This window comes from Pomacea canaliculata, linkage group LG6, assembly GCF_003073045.1.
Source record: "Pomacea canaliculata isolate SZHN2017 linkage group LG6, ASM307304v1, whole genome shotgun sequence".
NCBI classification, from domain to species: Eukaryota; Metazoa; Mollusca; class Gastropoda; order Architaenioglossa; family Ampullariidae; genus Pomacea; species Pomacea canaliculata.
This window is the reverse complement of record NC_037595.1, coordinates 21082664-21109971: the sequence shown is the minus strand read 5'-3', so window position 1 is coordinate 21109971 and position 27308 is coordinate 21082664. Positions and strand designations below refer to the sequence as shown.

The window sequence follows — 27308 nt, the reverse complement described above, 5'->3', positions numbered from 1 at the left end:
TTTTGTGTGTGTGACATTATCACTTCACATCTTTTTATAATAGAGTAACACAGTGGTCCAGCAGAATGGTAGAGAAGTTAGAGATGGTGGCAAGGTTGTCACAGTACCTCCAAAGCCAATGTTATAGGACTGATGAGGATCTCTACATGCATTTTTTATAACCTCAACCTCCACAAGTTGCAAAAGATCATGTTTTATTGCACAAATATGGTGTACAGCATAATAAAAGGAACCATACCAGCTCACATTGTCTACTGCATTTCAGAACACTACAGTAACAGGAGGTTGCATCAGTGACCAAATTTTCCTAGACTGCATGATAAAGATTGTGATTGATAAAAGATTTTGCATGTCTAACATGTAGAGATGTTTATACATTAAAATACAGATTCTTTTGAAGAGTAGCAATCTGTTGGTTAAGAATGCTATGTATTTACAAAGCTTTTAACTCTTCATGTTATTTATGTATTGGTAATGTAATAGTGTTGCAGCCCTATGCTCCTTAAAGGAGCAACAAGGAATAAACTAATGCAATAGCACCCAGAGATGCATGGATAAATCAAATGTAGTCTGTAATATTTTTGTGAATGATCTTTTACATGTTGTTTGACAACACATTGAGAACTTAGTTCTTTATGCACTGTAAAACAAATTAACTCTTTACAGTTAGTCAAATAATCATGTGTACAGAGAAAATGAACAAGAAACTGAACTGTAAAGAGAATGACGACATAAGACATTAGAAAATCTGCTCCAAAGAACTGTCATCTACTGTAAAGGCAGCTATGGTTAAAAAATGCTGTGCTAACTAAAGCAGTTTTTATACAAAAAGCAACACGTGTAAAGCTCACTGTAGTGGACATGACTTACACTGCTGCGTGTGTGTTGTATGCAGATCACTTGGATATCACAACACCATGGCCCCCTGTGATGCTAAGGAGATTATCATCACATGATATACACACAGCTATAGACAGATGAAGTTGGTGAAGGGTGGGGGCTAAGCAGCTGTGAACAGACAGGGCTGTCATACTCTCTTGCAGTAACTAAGCTTAGTTTGCAGTGAGAAAGACTGCAATTGTACTGAATACCACTGTGCTGGCAAACATGAAGAATACAGGCATTCATGTAACAGAGGACTTTGAATAATCATTAAGTTTTGACCGCTGATTAGAAATACACAGAGCATGATTTTCTGAGAGATCTGTATTACTAAAACTACAAAAGTGTATCACAGAGTTAAGTACATCTTCTATGACCTCGATTTAGTATATGCCAAGTATTCGGACAGTTTAGATCATCATACTGCACAGTAAAATCAATTCATTAAATCAAAATAAGCTATAAGCTATCCAATCCATTGTTATGTGCTTAAAATTCAAGATAGACATCACTAAGATGCTTGCAGAGCTTAAAATGGGGCTCCAAAGTTATCTCCAACAGCACAAATGGATATGACAAACTATATCCTGTAAATGCACAACTAATGAATGATCCCAACTAGTGGACAAGAGACTAATAAGCAAACTGAATGAAAAAAATAATAGCAGCCACTTCTGATTGCAAATGAGACCTAAATGATGAATTAACAGGGAGCAAGCATTGACTTGGTCATGAAGCAGAGGTAAGACGGCCTCAGAGTCAGCTTTGGACTAAAACCATTGCTGGGTTCTGTAATTACAAATTGGTGAAGAAAAGATCAGCTGATCATATGGAAGTCATCTTGCAGGGTAGTGAGCAGAGATAAACCCTTGGTTCATAACTCTAGCCCTTGATTTTGTAGCTACTTTGGTATGCATATTGAAAAATGACTACATTATGAGTAGAATCTAGCAACTGAGTGTATTTTCCATTTTGTAAGTGAATTAAATACTTATTTGTTAGATTTTACTAGAATGGCGCTGTCAATTTGGTTACATGTGAGGCTCATAAATAATTGGGTTTGATTACCTTGATAAGAAAACATTAGAAAATTCTAATAAGGTCACGTACAATTGTCAAACTGATAATTTGCTCTATATGCTGTCTTCAGTTAAAATTTATTTACAAATACTCTATATTTCGTTGAAAGTGCTAAACAAAAATATACAACTTCAATCCACACTCCACACAAACATATTTACAACAATCTACCTGAAATCAAATCCATGAACACCAGCACATTTCTTCACATTTCACAAAGGTAATGCTTCAGAGAAAAAATTCATCTGTTTAAAATATAGCTTTAAGTAGTCCTAACAGAATCCCGTTAAAAAAAAAGGAACCACACATACACAAGGTGTGTTGAAATGTTCTATACAGCTACCACACTGGAACATTTCTGAGCACTAAATTCATTCTTAGAGTGCCTTACAACTACTACTTTACAATCTAAAATTGACCTCTTATGAACTTTACATTAAGCACTCATTATGATACTGTCCTAAGCCATGTGATCAACTATGTTTCAGTGAGATTACTATTGATATCCTGAAAGTAGCTTACTGAGAGAAAAGCCATCAGAGGTGACGATCAGCAATGTCAATACGTGATACAACATGATACAAAACCACAACTGTCTTGAGACAACAACGAAAAAAAAAGCAACTAAAAAACAAAAACTCCAAGAAAATTAGATGGATTTTCTTGAGTTCACACAACATGGTGTCTGAATAGTTTTTATTAGCATGAGTTTGTTCTGTTTCCCATTTCCTTGGTTAACAAATTTGATGAAAGTTTTTTTTTCTTTTTTTCAGTTATCGGATAACTATACACCCAAGGGAGTGTTTAAGTATACCTTTCACATTTTCTTCCACAAAAAACAACAATCATTTAGTCTGGATTCTTATGATCACAAAAAAAATCTTGTAGGTTCGAAATGACTATAGAAAAATTCAGTTAATGTAAGATGACAAGAGTTGTCAGTGAATTGATTCTACGATAAAGTGTCAAACTGATGTATCTTATAGCTCTTTTCACTTCCAATTTTTACATCCTTCACCTTCTCGAGCACTGTTTATTCTTTTCCTAAATCCTTGAATTAAAAAAATACATAAGGATTAAAAAAACTTTTACTTTTGTTGGGATGAACATGGAAAATAATTTTACAAATGTAAAGATACCATAAAAATATGTTCTTTTGAAAGAAACAGGTCATGTTTCACACTATTATAACAACAAAAAAGGCTAGTAAACAAATCTTTTTGTTTAAAAACAATTTTCGTTCAATCACAGCCTCCCATGCATCACCCTAAACAACAGTCATTTCTGTTTTAAGCAGTCGGTTTTGGCTGTCATGTTTAACGTTACCTTTCTAAAATGGCTGTTGACTAGTCATACTAGATAAGTTCCGTCATACATTCTTGACTGCCAGCTTATAATTCATGTATACTTGAGATTAACTGTCATGCCTGTGTGGCTATCTGAAAGAGACCTTCCTCTCTTTTAATCTCAAAATTTTTTTTAACCCACCAACAATTTTATAAAGTAAATGAAATTGAGAGAGAAAAGGGGGTAACAAGCTCAGCAGTCAGCAAGTACATTTATCTTTTGCTTTCACTTTCTCCAGCCACATACTTCTTGTAAATACTTGTTTCACATGCACTAGATTGTCGTTAAGCAATGTGGTACTCTCCGTGTCATGTATAGAACCTATGAGCAAGGCTTGAATTTTACAGCCTTCCTTTCACATTCTACTCCTCCTCCAATGACCTGGCGATGCTTCATCATGACACCTTGCTGACACGGACCATAGTCCCCCCAAGGACCTAGGAAGCAGCTTTCTGAAACACATCATTAAACTACTGTTCCACAAACTGGACAACCTTTATGTTGCATTCAAAAGAAAGAAGTGTGTGTGTGTGTGTGTGTGTGAAAATGCACCAAAAGTTTTCTTCATATCTTCATCATATTAAAAATCTTCACGTTTAAAAAAAATTATGCGAGTAATTTCATGACATTTTTTCCTCTTTTTCTCTCTCTCGGCCATTACATTTATTGGTTCATTGCATTATTTAGGAATATAAATCCAATTTTTAAAAAATGGGTTTTCAAGAAAACCACATCTGAAAAATAAAATATAAAAAACTCTGCACTTCAGTGTTAGACTTTTGACAGTGACATATGTTCATCATGATTGTGACATGCTTGACTTCAGTGATTGTAAGTTTTTATGTTTACCTTCTCCATTAGGTTTGTGGCAGCGCCGTCTGACCTCTATCTCTTTTTCACATTTTGTAGCATTTCCAGACGTAAGGGTTTTGACCCGCATCCTCTCTTTGTCTCAGGGTCACAGTCACTCCATGGACCCGTACTGTATTTGCATTCTACCCATCAGAAACATCCAAATATTTCAAAGCATGTTCAAATAGGCATTCTAATAAACTTCAGACTTAATGATAACTCAAAATCTGAAATGCATCATTTTAAGACAAGAAACTATATTGCGAACAATACCTTAATTCACCAGCATGCAACTGTCAAAAGTCATTAAAACTGAAAAATTTGCAAAAATAACAATTTGTGCACTAAATCCATGCCAGTTCCAAAGTGATGTTTAGCCCTTTTGCATTTCATTCCATTATGTTGCTTACCACTCAGGGAAGCATTAGCGTGAATTATTCCTGTCTGGTTCTGGCACTGTTACTTGTAACAAGTAATGTCCAAATCTGTTTCTTTGATCTATATTTCAATCATTTTTTTTCCTTATTTATGTGCTATAGGTATATGCATATGAGAAATATTTAGGTATACATGGAACTTACTATTTTACATGAATTTCAGCTTAAACAAGAGGTCTTGGTATGCCATGGTGACATAGGGTGGGGCTTTTAACGTACACACATTTTTAAGAGCCTCCCTTAGAGACTGAACTTTCATCATCTGGCAAGTGTGAAATGTGTCAGGCCAGACAGAAGCAAGTTAGCGAAGAATGATCACTAGGGTTGTCAGCACTGTGCTCCTTACCTTCCTCTCTCAGGTTAAGCCACTGTTTCCCACCATAAGCCAAAAGTTTGGGTTTAATAATCCAAGACAAGATAAAAATAAAAACTGCCATAAAATATTTTTATTTCTCTAAGTTGTGTATGTTTTTCATTCTATTACATGGCTAATAATACACACCATCTTTCTTGCCACATGATTTGGTGATGGTGCGTGATCTTTCACAAGTAGCAGTGTTTCCTCTCACAAGAATATCTGTACGTGTCTTTATAAATGATGCATTGCACGGACTCCATTCACCTCTGGTAAAGTGGCATGCTGCATTCCATAAAAAGATGAAAGAAAACTCAGTCATCTGAGAAACAAATGTTGCACAATAAATATGATGCCATTATTATTTTTAAATAACTTGTTTTGTCCATCTTTCAGGCTTTTTAAAGCTAAATGGAGATAGATTCATTGATGCAACCAGTTTTCCATTCCTTCTACCAATGTATTTTCATTGGACAATAATAAGCAATAGACAATTTGTCAGAAAAAAGAGTTCCTATATTACCCACGTTTACATCTTCGGACGAGCTGCTTAGTTAGCTGACACAAGTCTGGATCCCCCATTTTCAGCGTTAGGATGCGTACCATGGTGTGGGTACGGTTGTCACATTCTCCCCAATCTGAAGGTTTGTATCGGCACTCTGTATCCAAAAAGAATAACTGACATGCATTTTGTACATGATATGGTACTCTGCATAAACTGTTTGAACACCTCTGACTGCAAAACTGTTTCATCAAATCTGTCTAAATTTGAGCATTTCCGCCTCCTCCTAAAAAAATATTCACTTGCCACCGAAACTATTTGAATGCACCTTTCTAGGTTTCATTTTTGAAGCACAGCTTTTATCTAATTTTCCCCAGCTTAACTTGAGATATTACCGTTTTTTAATATGCTATGCCCAAAGAAACTTATACAATTATTAAGTAATTTTATAGGAAAAAATATTCATAATTCATTCTTTCAGCTGTGTCTCACAACCAGCTGTTGTTTCCAATTGGCCCCATTTAAGGACAATTGGATTCTGGTGACAAACTGGTCGTGTGACCATTCTGAAAAAAAAAATCTAAGCTTGCTTGCCTTTTCTGTCAGCCTTTCCTGTCAACCAGATTTTTAAAACCGGTGTTGCTGGCTGCTTGAAAGCCCATCTCCTGATCATAAAAATAACACATCTAGTGTCTGTTGAAAGAGCTATTTCCTATCCAAGCAAAGTCCTTTTCTAGATTCCTTCTCCTCATCTGTTAAAATAACTTAGTCATCACATGAAGGAGATACCCAGGTGATGACAGAAAGCCCTGTCACCTGATCACATGAATGGTATTGTTATGTCCAGTGTTCAAAGTCAAAAAGTGTGAGTCATTACAGCAGGCTCACTGTTGAATTTCATGATTAATAATTTATCAAAGGCTGCCTACAAATGTAGCTAGTTTTGGTCAAGTGTAGCATGCTAACACCCTATGCTTAAACCCCAAGAAGTAAAAGCTGCCATCTCTGGTAACACAATAATCACAAAATTGCTACTAGTAAAAATGAGTCAAAAAGTTACATAGTAGTAACATAATCTTTTGATTTATAGGAAGTGATATGTTAGTGACCACACCTTTGCTTGGGCCAGGACAGTGCCAATCCCCTGTCCCTTCCTGTCTTTCCTTCCCCAATCCTCAAGAAATCAGGACCCACACTCATATTAACCAACTATAGTGTGCTTGCTCCTGACCTCTGATACCAGTGATCTAACCTCTTGGGTATCTGCTTCTGCTAAAAGTTATGATAAGTAAATCTACAATGATACATTTTAAGTATATAGGTCTGTAGACCTGTATGCCTATATATTTAATAATACTGGTATTTATATTATAATTTTACCTGTGTATGTAACTTGTAAACATAGTTCATGTTCACGAAAGAAATGTGCTAATAAAATGACTATAGCCAAGTAAATGAACTATGTAAGAGAATTTTAGACTGTTTATTGAAAACTATGTCCAAAATAGTCATTGGAAAAAATCCCATCTCACTGATAAAATATGATTGTTTAAGCCAGCTAGCAAATTTTTGTCTCTCAAAATTATGCTACCATCTCAAACTATGATGCTAAAAGTAAGCCTGAAGCAAGCAAGAATGAAATTCTGCCAGCAAGCCCTAAGCAAACGTGAGTGCAGAAACCTTGCCCACAAATATGAGTGCAGATACCATGCTCAAAAAATGAAATGGCCAAAATAGACAGCATGTTCAAACAGTGCACATCGTAAACTGTAGAATGTGTCCCAGAAAACATGAAAAGATGTCCAAAAAGGACAGAATATATAAAAATAATCATAAATAATGAATAAATAGCAGATGCGCTGTTTATGCTGCCTATGCTTTTCCCCCAAAGTTGCTACCCACCATCATCTTTCAAGATGACAGTAGAATCATTACCATCACTACTATAACTTGAAAAAGGAAAGGCAGGAATATATACTAATATCAACATCAGCTATAATACTTGGCAGATTCTCGATCATTGCTTGTCATACAATAAGGACTTCATCAGCAATGGCTGTTTTCACAATGCACAATGCTGTATCTGCTCATGATCATACCATGACATATTCTGTCTGAATTTTCTGAGACCTGAAGTTACGGGAATAGCTGACACTGAAAACACCACTGCACATAGCACTTGATATTTTAAAAAATGTCTTAAGTGAAGTAAAGAGTGCTCTTTTGCATGAAGATTTAGAAACCTGATCAACACCCACCACTGGTTCGTGCAGCTGTGAAAGCCACATGCTGGCGGCAAGGTTTCACCAGCGTCAGGGTAGCATTGCATACATTTGGATCACCCTTCTTTAGGGTCAGCTGTCGCTCTCGCTGACTGCTGGACTCGCTGCATTCTGACCATGGTCCTTTGTCATACTTGCAAGCTGTTCCCAAAGATCAAACCCTTATGAATTTCCCCACAGGTGAATGGAACTTCCCAAAGATATACCACAGATAATTATTGTCAGTATGACTAGATGAGCTATCTCTTCTTGTTCAAGAAGTATTGTTCAATCCCTGAGTCCTTGCAATAAACATAACTTACTGATTAAGCTGAAACAATTTTTCAAATGCTTGACATGTACCTAAATGTGTTCAATCCTTAAAAGCCAGTTTTCATATTAGTAGCCTTATAGTCACTATTTCTAATATTCTGCACTTCAGCCAAAGAAAAACCAGGCATGCAAGCTTGACACCTTAGCCCTGCAGTGGATAACTTGCAGCAAAGCCTCAAAAGCCATCAACAGTCAACAACACTCACGTTTCTTGCACTTCTTTGTGATGGTCTTCTTGGGGAGGCACACAGATGCATCACCTTTCTTCAGTGTTAACTCCCTTGTGCGGGTGTTGGTACTGGCATCACAGTCAGACCAGCTCCCCTTGAAGTATTTGCACGCTTGAGACAGAATAAAATTATCTTCTACTGTGCCAGCTTTTCCTTCCTTAACACATTATTTTCAACACTTAATATTCTTAGCTTGTTATGTCTAGGCCCCTATTTTATCTTGCCAAGTTTAGAATTCCTGTCAAGCCAGTAACCTCTGTCCTGCATACCACAATCTGTGTGCCCACAATGGACACAAGAGGAGACCTCTGAGCCTTTAGCAACAATAATAAACAAGTTTTGGGACATGCAGGAAAGAGAGGTCTTGACTAGCTAGTAAGTACAGGCTTGAACAAGTTAAAATGTTGAGCTCTTCCTTCTTTTGTCCATGTAGCTCCCTCACACCCAGATGCTTATCTTCAACCCATTTTTTAAAGGCAAACCCAAGTCAAACATAAGTAATACTGAAAGTTGACTGGCATATTAACACAACATTAACTACAAAAATGTATAAGGAATCATGCAAGTCTTACTATCACCCTGCCCCAACCATCTATTCTTAAAAATACCTCCTTTTATTAGAACAATGTATTATTACTTTTTTTTGGTCTAACAGCCTTGTTTCTCCTTCGAGCTTTGCAGGATGCAGTTTTTGTGCGTGTAGCAGGACAACTTGTAGGCTGGCCTGGCTCCAGGTTCATGACCTTTGTTTTCACAGTGTCACCAGGGGCACACTCAGACCACTGGACTGTTGCGAACATACTTGCAGGAACAAATATTGCATTTTCCAAATCTGGACAGTACTAACATGTCCAAAAAGGACTATTAACGGTACTTCTGTCATCTTCGGTGCAACTTGCTGCCACACAAAAATGTTGATTTTTATGTACTTTCTATGTACATTTGAAATGTAAATCACAATGGAGTAATATTACACTAATTAATCCAAATATATTAAGTAAAGTTAAGCTTAGGATGTGTCAGCATCTGACCTACATTGCAGTCCCAAATACAGATCAATGTGCCTATTATACAAAACATTTCCAATTCTGTGCAAACCTGCAGTTATTTGTTACTAAAATTATTCTGTAACCACAGACTTCACACTTAAAGAACAAGCATAGTTCATGATGTTGCATACAGTACATCAGACATCAGTACAATAGGATAATCATCACTCCCTACCTGTACACAAGAAAGCCTCAATATCAATGACTAAGAAAAATCATTTAAGGTCAATGACTTAAAGTTTAAGCCTGCCTTTTTTCTTTGATTGGTCAGGCTTGTTTCTCTTTCCAGATCTGCAGGGAGCTGTTTTGGTCCGTGTAGGAGGACATGTGGCAGGTTGACCAGGCTTTAGGGTCATGACTTTTGTCTTTGTTAGAATGTTAGGTCCACACTCAGACCATGGGCTACTGCGTGAATACCTGCAGTCTGATATCAAAACAAAAGTACATCAATTTATATATATGTAGAAGTATATCCTTGTGCACACACATATATATATATGCATACAAATGTGTCTTCCCACCTTCAACCCTCTCTACCTTGGATTCCTACCAACAGGTTAATGCTCTTATCAAAAGATACCTCTTGAATTTTCAGTGTGAAACAGGAAAACCCTTCCATCAATGATGCATTGAGGGTAGGGTACATTTCTGCTGAACCTAAATGTCAACCGACATAATTATTCCACCCCAGACTGAGTTCATTGTTCTATCAGTGAGGGATGTACTTCTCTCTCAGTAATGATTGTCTACCACTAGTAACTGCTGCAAAGCTACACTGTGGTATCATCGATACCTTTTACTGCCATCATACATTTAACATCTCAAAAACAGAAAAATTCATTTCCAAAGCAATGCTGTGAATATGAAGATATAACGTGTTTTCAGGTTCAATTGCCAGGACCTCAGTTAAGCCATCCTTGATAATGTCCCAGTCAAGATATTTGTATTGACAAATGGGGAAACTGAGAAAGAGTTTGCAAACTTAAAATTGTTATCTGAGATATTACTGTATTGATTGAATCTGTAATGTCTTGAATGTATTGATTTTTTTAAATTATGTTTATGATGACTGGAAGCTCAAAAATATGACATTTTTAAAAAATAAACTTTTGTTAGTTCAGCTAAGGCAGAGGATAACAAAGAGTAACCACAACACTCACTCATACAATGTCAGTTTCTCATTGCAAGACATTAACTAAAAATCTTCTAGTTATGGTAAATATTTGAACATTTCCTGAACTAAGATCACACAAATTTAAATAACATAAAGTTCTAACAAGACTGGAACTGATTAGACAAACTGCTATATTATGTCAAACTAAGCAGTAAAATTTGAGCACATCATGCTTACCAAGTTATTTCAAAGGAATGACAGTCAAGGAGACAACAGCATGAACACACCTTCTCTCTAACACATGAACTCTTAAGAAAACAGTATCTCACCAGCCGACTGGCTGCCCATGCCATTGTTCACACCATCGTCAGTCGTGCAAGACTGGTGATAAACCTGAGTTGGAGGACAGTTCTCCCCCTTTTTAAGCTGAAATGTCACACTCCTCATGTTGGTGGCAGGATCACAGTCTGATATAATGCCTTTACGAAAGTATTTACATTCTGGACAGAAACATTCAAGCATCTCAGGCACACATTCAGCATTGGCAAGGGTCATAAAATTGAAGACGACCAAGAAATAGAAACATAAAATGTGTTTTCTACATGTAAGCCTATGCTCTCGTAGATTTTCCAGTGGCATTTGAAAACTTAGTTTTAATTTGGCTTTTCTTAACACAGTCACTCATAAACTCCATTTTCAGTAGTGCTGCTTGTTGGAAGTGGCATGCATAGTATGATTTATATGCAGTTACATATGCATCTGAGGTTGAAAATTATGCTTGGTGGCTTTAGTGAGTTAATGAGTAAGATGGCATTTGCTATCATTGGAAGAACAGTTCTCAAAAACACCATGAAGGCTGCTGTGACAGCAATCTACTATCATGGAATACATCCAGCTTTGGATGAGGATCTTTTATGAGACTTGGTTTTGTACACTTGTCCTTTTTTAGAAACTTACTGTTACGTCGAGGTTGTGCTTGGTTGGATTTGTTACGCTGCCGGCGGTGTCGGCGACTGCCTAGCACCATCCCCATTGTCATCATCAGTGCCAGCAGCAGCACGAATGGTACGTCTAGCCTCATAATACTGTGCATAGAAAGAACTTATCACTGTTAATTCTGCAATAGCTGGGGTAAAGGGCAAGGGTGAAATGCTGCAATGCTGTGTTGATAGAAGGGTGGAGCATATCTTATTGCCATCAGAAAATGAATGTACATGAAAAAGACAGCAAATAAAATTGTTTAAACTAAATTTTGTAAAAAATCTACAATATGGGCAATAGGTCAAGTAAACTCAGAGGCACCTGTATATTTCCAGTCCATGGGCATAGCACATGAAGCAAGCACTAAGCACTCCCTGTTGGGGAAGGAAGAACATATTTCTCCCAGCAATGTAATAAACATGCAGAACACAGGACACATGGCAGACCTGTATAATCTATTGCTAACATTCCTAAAATTATTAGTTTGGTTGAGAAAAATGCTAACCCCATGCCTAACATTTTATTTTCCAATATTATATACGGCAAATGTTTCTGAAAAAAAAAGAACAAAATTCTGGCATTTGGCAAAAACTTATCTAACACTAACATATAATTTCCCCATCCAGCCTTATCTTTGTTTCCCTCTTTCATACACATGTGCATGCTTGCTTGCTAAACTTCCAATAGGGCACAAACATGCCAAATGACACCCTCTTTCACATTTGTCAGCTTTCCCAAGATGGGCACTAAGGTGTCAACTTCAACATCACTCTCTTTCTTCTGCCTGTCTGACAGAGCCATTGTTAAGGCCGCTCAACAAGTGAGCACTATACAAGCCAGCAAAATAACCATTTTATCAGTAAAACTTGAAAAATGTTACATCTTCATGCCCACATTTCTCTTTCTAACAAATTATCCCCCCTCTATTCTTCCCTACACTCCTCTACCAGCCTGATGGTTTGCATTAAGGTCTGCACTGTGTGGCCTTCACACTGCTTAAAAAAAAAAATTCAAAATGTCAAAATGTGGGCCATCCCCACAGTTGAGCCCAGGCATTGGAATTCCAAATATCCTAAAACTAAGCATTCTGGTCCACATCCCTTAACCTCACACATCTTTTCTCCTCACTAAACTGCTAGTATAACAGTTCTGGGGATGGAAAGGACAAAAATGCTTTTCAAAACAAAAAACCAAAATTGGCAAAAAGCTTACAGGAGGAATATAGAAGACTATTACTAATTAGCAATGCATTTAATGTACAGTCTTCATTACACAATGACATGTACAAAAAAGAAATGGCAGTTCAATCTAGAAGTTATAGTAAACCAGAAAAATAGACATGGATACAGGACAAATTACACACATGCAAGCCAAGTTAACAATTAGTAAACAATGATGAGCAGACACAAATCAGAACATGAATTATTCTACCGACAATGATAGTAAAGCCTCAAAAAAACAGGAAAGGACTGGTAAGAAAGAAACATTTCCTTTTTTTAAAATTTATCAGTCATTAAAGGACTGTGAAGGTGCACATTTCTTTCCACAAGTTAAGAAACTATTTCCTCAAATGGGGGTGAATACCCTTCTGCTCTTGAGATATGCCCACAAACACCACCTTGCATAGAAAGAGGTTAACAACACAAACATCAGGATAGTGTATAGATATGTTTACAATCCATCAAGATCAAAGCTAATTTTTTTGTTAAGTTATGCTTATTTTTAAGACTTCATTTTAACTGAATGCAGCTTCACTCTTCGGTTTTTAGAATTTTTCTACGACAGCTTTTCCAAAAGTCTTGTAACCACTAATGACGCTAAAACCATGAACTCACTGAAATAATGCCCTACTTTCTGTCTTTCAAGTTTGTGCCTTGATCTAACAGGAAGGTCTAGGATTCAGGCATCAAGTTCTGCAAGACTCCAGATCCCACCTAGATGAGAGCTGCTGGAGTGATAGAAGATAACAATCAGACTTTTGTTTACCTAAGAGCTTTTACTTCTGATCCCCTTCCCAAAAGACCAAAACCTGGTCTCCTTCAGCCTTTCTAGGTTTTCACTATAGACTTCTATTTGTCCTGTCTGTTTTGTTTCTGCCCTGCTTTCTCTTTCTCCCCCTTTCCCATGCACACACGTGTGCACAGCATGTATATACCTTTCTATCTTTACCTCTTGCCTAAACACTTTTTCTTTTCAATCCCTGTAAACCAGAACTTAGGGTGGGGTGATAGTGTCAATAGTGCAAACCTTAGTTTTAACCTGCACCCTCAGCCTTTCGCCTTCTACTCTGGGTTCTCAGGCCGCTTCTTTCTCAATCTCACTTTCCCATATTTTAACATAAGAAAATAAACCCTGTTTTTTCCTATAACACCTTCTCCAATGATTGATCATTATCTTCTTCCAGATTGTTGGATCTTTCTTTTCTTGCCACTCTCATGGAAAATCTGCCAAAACTTTTCAAACCAGTTCCACCAGGACACCCAAGAAAATGCAGAGCAGTTAACAAAAGATGTAAACTTTCCAAGCCCACTTGTTTACACCAGCCTTAGTATTACCCGCAGCATTGTTCTTTGTTCTTAATCGGAAGAAGTCTGCCCTGTAATTACGCTAGCTAGATTTCACCATCTTGTTTCGAAGCCAGCAACCTCCATGAAGACTTTTATCTTGTCTGGCTCCATACAGTTTTCCAAGTACAGCCATGTGGTGGCCATGCTGTTACAGTTTCTGCTGCTGAAACAGTGAGAATCTTGCCAATCTGCCAGCTCTGGGTGGCCATGTTGACAGGTAAAGGGCTTGTCTCAGATTACCCCTTTCACACTTCTGTTCTTGCCTGCAAGCTTGTCTGAATATGAAGATTTGCCACATAGCTATCAGCCTCTGTTTGATGTGATGAACACCTTATCAACCTTGTCAGTTCTTGAGAGCTTGCTGGCATGTGAGCCTGCAGACCCTTACTCCATACCTGCTCCCTCATTTCCCAAATGATCTGAACTTCTTGAGGGGCAATCTGCACAGACATTCCAAGCAGCAGGAAATGCAGAGACTGCGGCTTTGAAAATTATCTGCCATCTCATCAGAAGACTTTAATCTTGTCTTCAAAGCACTTATTTTGCTGTCTGTTCCAGTAGGAAAAAACCCCAAAAAACAAAACAAACCAAAAATTAAAAAACACTTTGGACAGAAATGAGAAAATGGAAAAGCAGTCATGTCCTGTACTAGGATTCATAAAAACTAAGCTCAAACTCAATGATAAAATTAAAGTTTATAATCGTCATTCATTTTTACAAAAGATTTTCAAAAATAATATACAGAGCACACTAAGCAGGATAAGAAACTATAACCAGTGTTAGGCTTCAAAATATGTATTAATCTGGCACAATCATATCAATGCTAATGAGACATGGCAAGTGTCGTGAAAAATGTAGAACAGTCATTTTAGGGCATATTAAAACTTTGATGTTTATGTATGGAAAGGAGGTATAAATGCTAAGGCAACACAGTTTTATTCACTTGAAAATAATTAGGTACATATAAGGCCAAATAGCCTTTCCACATGACAGCGCCAAAGTGAACTATGATATTGAAAAAAGGATGACAGCAGCTAAGAACTTGGTTGAGGACAATACTGGGTCATAGAGAAGAGAATGGAATGAGGTGACAGAAAATAGGCTTACTAGCTACTGAAAAACCCTCAGCAAGACAAGTCATCATAAGACTTCAGTCCCTGTAGATGATGGCCACCTCTGATGTGCTAAACCAACAGAATGAGTATTTCAACAACCTGACACAACTTTCACCTGAAGACAGATATCAGCATCCTCCAGAAAATCCAGACTAGGACCAAAGGGCAGTCCTACTAGCCCTGTGGAAAGAGGTCAAGAGACTGTTGTGCAGTCTGAAAAATGGTTAATCACTTGGCATCGACCCAGTTAAACTGCTCAAGCAGGGTGGGGAGGAGACAGCAATAGCCCTTACTGCTCTGTACCAAAGAATTTGGGAAAAAAAAGAATGGCACAAGGAATGGATGCAAGGACTAGTCTTTAAAAAGGAAACAATAAACAGTTGCCAAAACTACAGAACCATAAGGCTAATCAGCCATCCAAGTAAAGTCACTTTAAAAGTAATTAAGAAGCTATAAACACCAAAACAGAGGAACTGTTTGCAGAAGAACTGGCTGGTTTTAGACCAGGCAGGAGCACAGTTGAAGTAATCTTCTACTGTTGCATCCTGAAAAAAAAAACATTTACAGAACTTGCAGGATCTTGTCCACAAAATCAACTTTAAGAAGGCATTAACAAAGTCTGGCATGAGATGCAAAAACGCTGTACAAGAACTCATAGAGTGCAGTACTACTGGATAACCAAATGGGAGTTTTCTTTCACACAAGTGGACATCCCTCAAAGGTGACCCATATTGCCTGTACTGCTCAACATCCTTTTGAAGAACATCCTGTGAGAAACCCTCCACAACCATCACACCTTTATTTCATTTGGCAGGAGGCCCATATGCGACCTGTACTTTGCAGGTGACATTGATCTGCTAGAAGGCACCAAATGGAAGACTTTTCCAACAAACTTACAGAAAATACAAATGCCTATGAAATTAAGACTACCACTGCCAAGAGCAAAGTCATCGTTAATGACAAAAGTAGACATCTACATGAACTGTTTCAGTTTTTTTTCAGCAAGAGTGACTGACAATTTCTCAAGTGACTTGAGTGTTACTTGTTCAGTCTATCCAAGAAGCACGCACTGAATCTGTGGCAACAAATGGTGGCCACACATGCTTTTGACTGTCCTAGAGCACTGACAGTTCCTGCAACTATTAAAATGACTACCTATAACTTAGAATGGAGATGGAATGCAAAGGAAATTTTTCTCTCACTTTACTGTCAAAGGATGAAATTTAAATATTACAACATGAACAGTCACACTTTTTTGAAGTTGGTTTCCGTTATTTATAGCCTATCTGATGTTTGTGGGTAATATATATTCATATTTCAAAATCTCAATTAAACTTTATTTTAAATATTGCTTACTTTTGACAGTTTTCTAATTTTCCCCCTTTGGACTTGGTTTCATGAGTGTTTGTATATTTTTACTACTTCATAATTTTACTTCAGCAATACTCAGACTTAAAGCTGCATTTAAAGTCAGAACAGGTGATGCTCAAGCTTAACTTTTTACATAAAATATATCAAACTGGACACTATTGTATATAAGAGTTGTGAAGACAGGAAAAAACCCACAAAAGTATACAAGACAATGTTAAGAAGTCAGCCACAACAGACATCACAACCTTTTTTATATTATGGCTCACTGCAGTACAAATGGTTTAAATAAATGCAAATATATATATAATCCAATTTTCATCTGTTAGAAATTTTGTGAGAGTAGAAAATGAGGGATATATCTGACAAGGCGTTTATTCTGCAGATTAACTTTCCTTTTTTAATGAAAGCCTCTATATAAATGAAACTGGGATTGCACTATAAATGTTTCAATTTCACTATCGTTGTTCACTAATCCCATCCCACACACACACAGCTTGTGTTAAAGTGAACGTAAATCCTATAATGTGACAGGGCGACTTCAGTAAGCCGGCAGTTCTCGTTCTCTGCACTTGGATGGCGACATAAGAAAGCTGACAAATGTCACACGAGTTAAGCACTAATCTTTTCATTCAACTCTGCGCGTCCCAGTGGGGTGACAACAGGCAATTGCTTTAAGCATGAGCAGGTATGCAGCTGGGGAAAATATGTGGGTGTCCAGGGATTTTTAATTCCTTTTTTTTTAAAACTGATTCCAGCAACAGGTGAAGTGAGAATGTAAAGAAAAAGGTTTCTGTGGGTATCTGTGTGGGAAATAGTTGCTTATTTCTATCTATCGACAAGTATATAACATTCTGATGTATAAGTCTCGAACTTACAACTATTATGTAAACATGCACGGCTACATACACAAAAATAAAACATTCTCACGTATGCAAGTGTACGAACGCATATAAACTTTTTAAAAAATTAGATGCTGTTTTCCATTTAAACATTTAAAAAAAATCAAACTTTTTTGGGACAAATTCCAACACTAAGTTATCATTTTCACTGGCAGTTTTAGTATAATAATAATAAAAAAATCCCCACTCATTTAACATTCCTATGCTAGTTCTCCACCCGGCATGGAGCCTACTTAGCACCCAGTTGGAAGGAGCGTCTGACAGTTAACAGTTTGTAAAAGGCAGTGTCACACCTACAGCTATGTGAGCAAACAGGGTTTGTACCTCCACATAAACCAAGAAACAGCGCGAGAGCCGACACATGGCCAGTTGAACCAACTAGACGCATGCCATTCATTCAAAGTCCCATGCCGCGGTCACCGAGCTTGTTGCCAGTCGGCAGACCCTGACAATGAGTGCCAACGGCAATCACACTTCCACTCTGTCTTTATACTCACTCGCCTTCGGAGAAAACGTCCCAAAGTCACTCTTCCCTCGGCTTTTTTCCCCCCGTCCAGAGAAACACCGAATCACTCCAATGTGCCGTGTTAAAGTCGTGTGTGAGAAGGGGGGAGACGGCATGCCTTTATCCAGCAGCGCGCGCAGCCCGTGACGTCACGCCCACGGTGAGTGGCTTGCTCGCCCTAGGGTCTGCTGGCTCAGGTATCAAAGAAATCATTAAGAAGTTTTGTGGGAGTGTGTGTGAGACATCACACTACAGTGGTGAGTGGCTTGCTGGCCCTAGGGTCTACTGGCTCAGGTATCAAAGAAATCATTAAGAAGTGTGTGTGGGTGAGAGAGAGATACGTCACAATACAGTGGTGAGTGACTTGCTTTAGTCTCAGGTATCAAAGAAATCATTAATAAGTGTGTGTGTGTGTGGAAGAGAGATACGTCACACTACAGTGGTGAGTGGCTTGCTCGCCCTAGCGCATTTAGTCTCAGGTATCAAAGAAATCATAAATAAGTTTTGTGTGAGTGTGTATGAGACATCACACTACAGTGGTGAGTGGCTTGTTCGCCCTATAGGGTCTACTGGCTCAGGTATCAAAGAAATCGTTTATAAGTTGCGTGTGAGTGTGAGATATCACACTACAGTGGTGAGTGAATTGCTTCAGGCTCAGGTACAATTAATAAGTTTTGTGTGAGTGTGAGACATCACACTACAGTGGTGAGTGGGTTGCTTGCCCTATAGCTTCTTCAGTCTCAGTGTGTGTATAAATAAATAAATAAATTTTATTCAGTTTTTAGGAGGCCGTCTGGCCCATATCAACATCAAAAGCTGTTGGTTACATAGCATTGGGTGGCTGTATATAACATAATAATAATAAGACAAGATTCTGTCATGTGGTGCTCATGGTCATACAGATCTCCTTTACAAACATTGTTTTTAATTAAAAAAGTGTGTGTGTGTGTGTCATAGTGTGTGCGTATGAGAGAGAGAGAGACGACAAACAGATAAACTATTTAAAAAACTAAATTTATTTGTACTGAGTACTACTGTTCCAATGGTCGTCCAATATGTGTGTGTGTGGACGCTCAATTCATTTGCTGCCGAAACTAATGGCGTGGACTAGTTTATCAGTTCATTCATCTGCTCCAATCAACATACCTCCTACGCACGTATTACTCATAACTAATAAAAAAGTTTTGAATTTTTGGCAGCTTTTTTTTTCATTCGAGGGGGTGGAGAGGGAATCATAACAAGCAATAAATAATCTTGACTTATTATGACAGAGCGACGACAGGTAAAATAAGATCGCTGTATTTTTACTCAACAAATTAAATATTTTTAATCGTGGGAAAAATCCTACGCGTTAACACGCAACTTGAGGTGTAAGTAAAATCATTCCTAAAGTTTAAACTTAGCAAACTGAAAGATCCTGCTTGAATCTTATTAATATTTTTTAACTCGATTCAAAACATGCACATGGTTTGTACATTATTTGTACATTCAAAATATAAAACTGAGAGACCTGATGTTGATTCTAAAGTGAAGAAAAAGTGAAGGATGTAGACAGTTTCCGTAGCCGATGAACTTACAGGACGTTCACGAGTGGTTCACAGTGTCTAGAGCCTGAAGGTGCAGCCCAACCTTCACCTTCCGGCGCCTTGTACCTCCCCTGCTTAGTCAGGAACCCATTTTCTGACTGGACTGAAGGATTTTCTAGTCACAGGCCTAAGAGGTATCCGTCTACTCGAAAGTGGGTACCCGCTACTTATATTTTTACTGTTATTTTCTTTTTAAAACTGTAAGTACTGAAATTTGATCATATTTTTCTTATTTTAATATTGCGAGGGATTCGTACAAATCACCTCAGACTATTATTTCTTACAAGGTACATTTGAGTGTTTTGTTCATAGACAATTAATATCAAAATCCTTAGACAAAGCGGATAAGTATCTGATCATGGGATAGAAGAGAAATGGTGGGTAATTGGTTTAAACGCCAATCCAGCGGTATCGTGGAAAAGTAGCCGGCAAGAAAAGAACAGGCTACCTACAGCAAAATTCGAACCCTGGATAGATGACTCCGTTGCGCCACAGGATCATGGGCAACCGTACCTACAATGCACGGCGAATGTAAAACATCACAACCACCAGCCAACGACCACAAGGCGCTAGAAGCAAATACTCTGTGCTCCCTAAGGTCTTACAGTGGCATAGCAGGAAGCCAGCTACCGAGCTGTCTAAAACGGTGAAATGCGAGATTAGTTTTCACCATGGATGTGTACAAGTTCGTGGTTTTCACCATCACGATTGTGCTCTGGTAATAGGAGGCCTGTTCCCTCATTAGGAGAAATAGGAAGTTAACTAGACAGCAAACACTGAGGGGGACGCAGAGATGGTTAGGGTTTGTTTGTTTGTTTGTTTGGTTGGTTGGTTGTTTGGTTTGGTTGGTTGTTTTGTTTGGTTGGTTGGTTGGTTGGTTGGTTGGTTGGTTGGTTGGTTGGTTGGTTTGTGTGTTTGTTGTTGTTTTGGTTTCTTCTTTTGGTTGGTTGGTGTGTTGTTGTTGTTGTTGTTGTTTTGGTTTCTTCTTTTGGTTGGTTGGTTGGTTGGTGTTGTTGTTGTTGTTGTTGTTGTTGTTTCTTCTTCTTCTTTTTTTTTTGTAAGCGACGGATAATGCTAGGACACAGTATACATAACTGTTTCTGAGTGGGGCTTGAACCCATTGAGCGCCAGGCCTGATGCCGTGGTACACAGGAAGGTCTCTCAGTCCACCCAGTGGTCGAAAACTGGTACGCAAACGAAAGGGAAAAAGTTAAACACCCCTTCATTAAAAAAAAAACTAGCTCCAAGAAAAGGCTGTAATGCCTCATCTTCCACAACCTAAAAAGAAGTTAGGAGACGACCTTACTCTCGTACGTGATTGCTCATGATTCATGTAAATGATAGCAGCATAAAGTTTTTGATGATTTCATGCTTCTAAGCGTAGAGTCATTAAATTATGCATACAGCCCTCTTTATGATGGGATGGTGTTGCACCGTTCAGTCACCAGTTTGGTGTGTTATTAATACTCATATTAATCTGTAGTAAAACAAATCATTAAAATCCTTTCTTAAACTATAAAATGTTTTATGGATTTAATGCCGTCAGATACCGTCTGGATAGATATTAGATAGCTGTCCTAAGTGAAGTAATCGATGGGGGGGGGGGGGATTATCGTATGATTTATTATTGGGGGGCAAAGGATAGCCGTAGTTTACGCCACTGTGCCATCAAAGTTTGGAACGATTTTAATTTCTCCCCTAACTGTTCTCTCTCTCTCTTTCTTGAAATAGCGATGAGCTATATTTTCTCAAACGATAAGTTTAATAGGTTTACATAATACCAGGGATGACTGTCGCGATTTCTTTTGCAAGCACACACGCAGTAGTGGACAGCCTATCATGAATTCCGAAGAAATTCTAATCTGAGTTGTCAATAAAATAATTAGATACTAAACCAGATGTGCAGTGTCATTTTGAATTTTACCGACCCTACCAGTTTCTCTTCCAGTGGAGAACAACTTTTCGTGAAAGTGGAAATTAATATACATTTTTTTGAGATTTGTTGCTGTGGCCACCACTGAACATGATCTGGTAGCTTCGTTAGGTCGGAAAAGAACTAATAAATCTTTATTCAATAAAAATCAGAGAAAGTGTGATGACCAGAACATATAAGTTAAACTGTTGAACAGGTTATAGTTATTTGATATTTCAGCGCTGGGTCTGAGGTGGGCGTGGGTAGAACGGGGTGCAGTAATTATCTTTTTACCCACTGTGGTATGCTAAAGTTTTGCCAACATTGTATAGTCTGAAGACTGTCATTGGCTGCGTATTTTTAATGTTTTAATTAAAGTCTTCCATAGTTATCTATATATAAAAATATAATTAATATAACATAAACCCCAAAATGTTATCTTTCTTTCATACTAGTATTAAAGGGATGACATACGCAGGAAGCATAATTTGAGTTCTTTTGTAATAGTTTAGTCATGGGAACAAAAGAAAAAAATGAAAGATGAGTGAACGGATGAACGAGTGCTTGAATGACGGATGGGCAGAAAGAAAAAAAAAGTAGATGATTAGATGATGTCGGTGACTGCGATGAGGACGTTAAATGATGATTTATAAGGCGCCTGCATCTGTGGGAGGAAATCTCTCAGAGACCGTCAGCACCAGTCATCGTCTGTCAGGTCGGACAACATCGTCTCGCACGCACTACAACATTCAAGGGCCTGCAGGTGCTTGGAGTGGGGAAGGTAGGGGAAAAAAAATAAAGTGCTTCTGTCAACCTCTGCTGGCGTTTCTTAGTGTTATGAACTGCTGAAAGGTAATTTTTCTCTCCATATCCATCCTTTGTTGTGTGTGGTTTTGTTTTCCATTTGTTTTTTGTTTTTTTGTTTTTTTTTTTTTTGTTTTGTTTTTTTTTGTTTTTTTTTTTTTTTTTTGTTTTTTTTTTGTTTGTTTTTTGGTGGGGGGAGCTTTCTGTAGAGTGTAGTTTTTAAGGGCTTTTCAAATGAGCATAGAAGCAGCAGTCATTCTGCAGCCAGATAATGCTGTCTGTTAATATTGGGCTATTCATAAAGACCTGGTCATATGTAAAAAGGCAAGAAAGGCAAAGGGTCCATGTTTATTGGCCTTTTATGGACGGTGACTAATAAGTGGTTCACCGTATTAAGTCATATCACAGGCGTAGCCCAACCCTTTCCTTCCACAGCCTTTTATGTTCCCTAATTAATCAAGTAATAAGGGGAGTGTGTCGCCTAAGAGTTAGAGAAATGGCATCCGAGCCTGAACACGAGCGCACTAGCTGGATACCCGAGTCACGCAATGTAGTTACCCCAGTTGTAGCGTGGGGAAGTGAGATGGGCACCCCTTCACCACAGCTTGTCCCGAGATAAGTGAGGGCTCCCTAACACCTAACTCCCTTACGACCGAAAGGTCACGAAACTTTCTTTTCCAATCACACAGGGGCCGTCATGTTTGTACTCATACACACCTATTTGCCAGTAGGGACTTCTCAGCAAAAATGTATTCTCGTACAATCTAGTTATCTTGATTGTTTCCCTCTTTCTATGCACGGTGATGTTTGTAGGAACAAACGATGGTTACCATCCCAGATTTGGGAAAAGTGTCTTGTACTGAGCTTTCCCCAATGATCAGAAACAAAAAGGTTAGCACCCTTAGACCTTAAAGAAGATATCAACAGTCAGTAGGGATGACAGCATCTCCTAGTAAATCTTCACAGATACTGTTTTCGCAAGATTTTCAAAAAGATTTTAATAAAAGTAAGCAGCATGTATGTGTTTGCGCACCTGCAGACCTTTGCACGTGTGAAGATAAGGATGGCGTCTACTGTTCAGGAAACAGGAGAATCACCCGTCCACTATCTTTTCCCCCATACAGAACTTGGGATCCTACCTCTCTCCTTTATTACAGCCAAGAACAAGTGTTTGCCTTAAGACACAAGTACTTTTGCTATATATATATTAAAACAATACATTTTGTATAATTCTCCGAGTCTAGCTCCAAACCTAGTCATTCCTTTTACAATATTCACACAAGTTGATGATTTGAAGATCATACATTTTATTTTCTGGAGTTTTGCACAGACCTTTAAGGCTCTCCGGTTTTGGTGTTTATTATCTCACAGTGTGATGAGAAGAACAGGACTAAGGTTATTTTGTTGGTGTTTTTTTTTTTTAACTTTTTGAGTTGTGTGTTTCGCAGTTTCTCGATGTCTTCAGTCGACCAGCTACTGAATGTGCTTCGTACCTTTCCTCCACGAATGCAAACTTACTTTGCAGATGAAGGTGAGGACGCTTTGCTTGAATGTTCTTGGCGCTTTGCTGGGACCAGAAAATCTTCATGTCCACTTTCATGTGTAAAGTCTAAGCAGGTACCGCGTGCTAGCGTGGATCAGAGTTAATTTGAGGCTGTGATATGCCAGTCTTGCCGATAACCTCCCATGTGCTGCGTTCCTCAAAGAGTACGTCTATCATGGATGCTTACAGTTATGTCCCCATGGTCTTTGGTGCCGGCAACGGTTACAAGCTCTTCGCGAGTAGGGGGAGCGCAAATTATGAACACTGCCACCAGTTATTAGAACTGGTGTAACGTACACAAAACCATTTGACTTGAAAATGCAGTGGTTGTCGACTGATCTGTACACTTTCGCAGACACAATTGGTCACGAAGTCCATCTCAGCCCTGTGCTGTAAATCCACGAATACGTATCCAAGACCTGTGTGTACCACGGATGTGTACAGGTGGATTGCTATCTGTCTGCCGAGACTAACGCTTAGCCTCTTGCGAAGTTCTTCGCTGTTAGTCTCGGCGAGACTAAACAATGAATGTGACTAAACCGGAAGCTTTGTACACACCTGCCTCGTTTTAAAAAAAAATCGTCTGGCAGCAGTCCAGTAATACAAGTTCGTGGTGTGTACAGGTCAGCGGTTTCAGGTAGCAAGGTAATCAATTATGGGGAAGGATTTACAGACAGCACGAACAAAGGTCAGGAGAGAGAAAAAGGAAGAAAGAAATTGAAAAAGAGATTATAGAATACAAAAAAGAGAGAGACGAGAAAATGTGAAAAAGGGAGTCTAAGAGAATGTGAAAGAGAAACTGGAGACTGTACAAAGAGAGATTTAGAATGTGAAAAAAGAGAGAGAGGCTAGACAATGCGAAGAGTGTGTGTGGGAGGGGTAGAGAGTGAAAGACTGAACAGAAGAAGTGCTCGAGGAGGTGAATGAGATGGAGATTGAAGAGAATGAAGGAAAGTAAACAGAAATGGGTGGAAAGAGAGATGTGGACGAGACAATAATAATTCTTTATTACGAGGATGCAAAACATTATATATATGTGTGTGTGTAGCCCTCGCCCAATAAAGGGGCTTTTGAAAGGCGGAGAGACTGAGTAAAAGACATGATTGAAAGAGATCGAGAGATCAATCGACAAAGGAGGGAGAGCGCACAAATACTGAAGCCTCGGGGGATTTTCAAGGGTAAGCAGGAAAAGATGGATGGTGTAAAATAACTTTCACAACATAGTATGCTGGCTATTTATTAGGTAGATAAATTGACCAAACCACAAAAATAAGATAGGGTTGGAAACGTAATACTCAAATCGACTGAATGAGTAGTTGATGCCCCAACCACAAAGCCCCATTGTGAGGCACAAAACATTGTTCCTGCCCGTGACCACTGCGGAATCCCACAATTTCCCTTAGCCTTATGGCAACGGAATGAAAAGAAAGAAAAGGAGGGCAAAAAAGCATGTTCAGAAATTGCCACTCTACTTTCTCCATTGTTCCTTCTGTTTCATTTCGCACAAGCCCGTACAGGGAATGTCTGCTGCCACAGGTGTTTTCCCACGACCATGACAAAGTGTGATTGAGCCGAGACTTTGGGAGACGAGTTTTTGAGTACACCTGACTGGCAGACTGCAGCAGGTGAAAGGGAGAGAGGGTGAGAGTGTGTGTGAGAGAGAAGAAGAACTGCCCCGCTCAATACTAGACGCGCCCAGGGCAAAGCAAAAACACAACACGTGATGTTTGCAGTAGTTGTCACACTGGCTTTGGCGGCATGTCTGCCTCCAGGTAACAAAATTCAAGCGCTGTTTGAGAGAATGAAAAGGTCCATAGACTGACAGCTTGAAATCACTCATTGGTGTGGAGAGAGAAAAGTGCCTTTTTCAACCATCTCACAACGACTGGGGATGGCGATGTAGATGACAGCGGTTGCATGTAGGGGTTATTTGGTATTAGGAAGCCATTTTAGCAGTATTTCAGGATTTTATAATGTATAAGCACTCAGATATAAGACTAAGTAATTTTTTTATTTTATTGCTAGTAGTGGACAATAAAAGGGTCATCCTCCTTACGCCATGTCACAGGTCATGTCAAATATGTGACAATGATCATTTTGTTATATATATATAACTTCATATTAAAGATCTAGGAAGGATGCAATTTTTATCGACTTAATATATGAAAGCTCAGTTAAAATACAGGTAATATTTCCCAAAATCTGGGTGAATACCCCCCGCCAACCTTTCGTTCTCTAGATATACGTCAAGAAACATATAGAAATATGTCTAATAATTAGACTTGTGAATTATTAACACATGGAGACAGCTCTCAATGGCTGAAGCGTTGACAAAGAACAAATCAATCAATCAAACAAACAAACAAACAAACAAACAAACAAACAAAACAAGCAAAACAAACTTACCTATGTGCAATCCTGATGTCTCTCTTGTTGACCTTTTCAATACCTTCAGACTTTTCTAAACACAGTCAAATATTCGGCCTGTGTCCTGTCGGTCTCTAATCACCCCTCCTTACTTCATCGCGCAACACAACAATACCACGAACTTGTCTTACTGGACTGCTGGCAAACGTTCCAGTTACTAGAACGAGGCTGGTGTGTACAAAGCTTCCGGTTTAGTCACATTCATTGTTTAGGCTCGCCGAGACTGTCAGCGAAGGCTGAGCGTTGGTCTCGGCAGACAGACAGACAGACCTATACACGTCCATGACAGGTCCAGCATACAGGGCTATTGTCACTGTTGTGAATTAGTTTCTACAGCGCAGTCCTTTCTTTCGCAGATTGGCCTGAAGAGACATAATGCTGGTGAGTTTGTTGAGGACATATCCATCGTTTACTTGTTGAGACCAGGGTATGGAGCTTGGCACGGAAGAATGAAGTGAATTATTTCTCCATCCACCACTGTTGCAGTCGTCAAAGCGCGCGCTGCTTCATCTTCGTCTTTCAGCTATTCGTTTTTCACCGACACATTTTTTGTTTTTGTTTTTTGGGGTTTTTTCTGTTGTTTTACGAGTCAAAATCTTCACTACCTTCTTTTTGGACAGGAGATAAAGTGGTGATGATGATGCTTTCTCTGTCTATACTGGAGAAGCGATTGAGCACACTTTGGGTTCTTGAGGAAAGAGTCAGCGTTAACCTGTTCGCTGTTAGATGCCGTTGAAACGGTGCTGCTATTTATAACATTTATTGTTTTGCCTCGACAATGTCTTTTCATTATGGTTAATCAGTTTAAACAACAATTTAAGAAGATGCAATTGTACAAAATATTTGCTTCATATATAAACAAACATGTGCCTGTTAAGCATGTTTTCCATTTTACTGCTTTTTTTTAAAAAAACCAAAACTTTTCATCACATGGACACCGTGCAAATGATTCTTCTATAAAACTAGATAAGTGATTATTATCGGCACATCTTCTTAAGTTCAAACTTTGAAAGTTGGTACATACTATCATCAAACATCAGTGGCGTAGGAACCAGGGGGGCAGCGGGGGCAGCCGCCCCCCCAAGGAAAATACAGGGGGGGCAGGAATATCCTTTTGCCCCCCAATATTTGAGACGTAATTCCTCACAAAGAGCAA

At 38.6% G+C, this 27308-nt stretch overlaps 1 protein-coding gene across 3 annotated transcripts; it reads right to left on the bottom strand.

Moving 5' to 3' along the window:
* Positions 1 to 177: 177 nt before the first annotated feature.
* On the bottom strand, positions 178 to 26231 carry LOC112566047. Of its 3 annotated transcripts, none has more exons than XM_025241977.1 (11): positions 26132 to 26231; positions 11400 to 11527; positions 10772 to 10942; positions 9578 to 9752; positions 8917 to 9087; positions 8256 to 8390; positions 7714 to 7878; positions 5481 to 5612; positions 5101 to 5238; positions 4159 to 4304; positions 178 to 3761 (listed from the first exon to the last, which is right to left on the bottom strand). In XM_025241977.1, the coding sequence occupies exons 5-10, from the start codon at positions 9077 to 9079 to the stop codon at positions 4195 to 4197; spliced, it is 843 nt and encodes a 280-aa protein (XP_025097762.1). In that variant the 5' UTR covers positions 9080 to 9087; positions 9578 to 9752; positions 10772 to 10942; positions 11400 to 11527; positions 26132 to 26231; the 3' UTR covers positions 178 to 3761; positions 4159 to 4194. The 3 variants fall into 3 exon arrangements, with proteins under 3 accessions (XP_025097762.1, XP_025097760.1, XP_025097761.1); XM_025241975.1 differs by lacking the exon at positions 26132 to 26231 and adding an exon at positions 17873 to 18024; XM_025241976.1 differs by lacking the exon at positions 26132 to 26231 and adding an exon at positions 17700 to 17843.
* Positions 26232 to 27308: the final 1077 nt, after the last annotated feature.

Bases quoted from the DNA above. Each gene is read 5' to 3' on its own strand.
- LOC112566047 (XM_025241977.1), bottom strand. From the start codon at position 9,079: ATGTTCGCAACAGTCCAGTGGTCTGAGTGTGCCCCTGGTGACACTGTG. The intron at 7,879-8,255 runs GTGAGTGTTGTT...CTTTGGGAACAG, and splicing joins CACAAAGAAGTGCAAGAAAC to CTTGCAAGTATGACAAAGGA. The intron at 4,305-5,100 runs GTGTGTATTATT...TCTGATGGGTAG, and splicing joins ATCATGTGGCAAGAAAGATG to AATGCAAATACAGTACGGGT.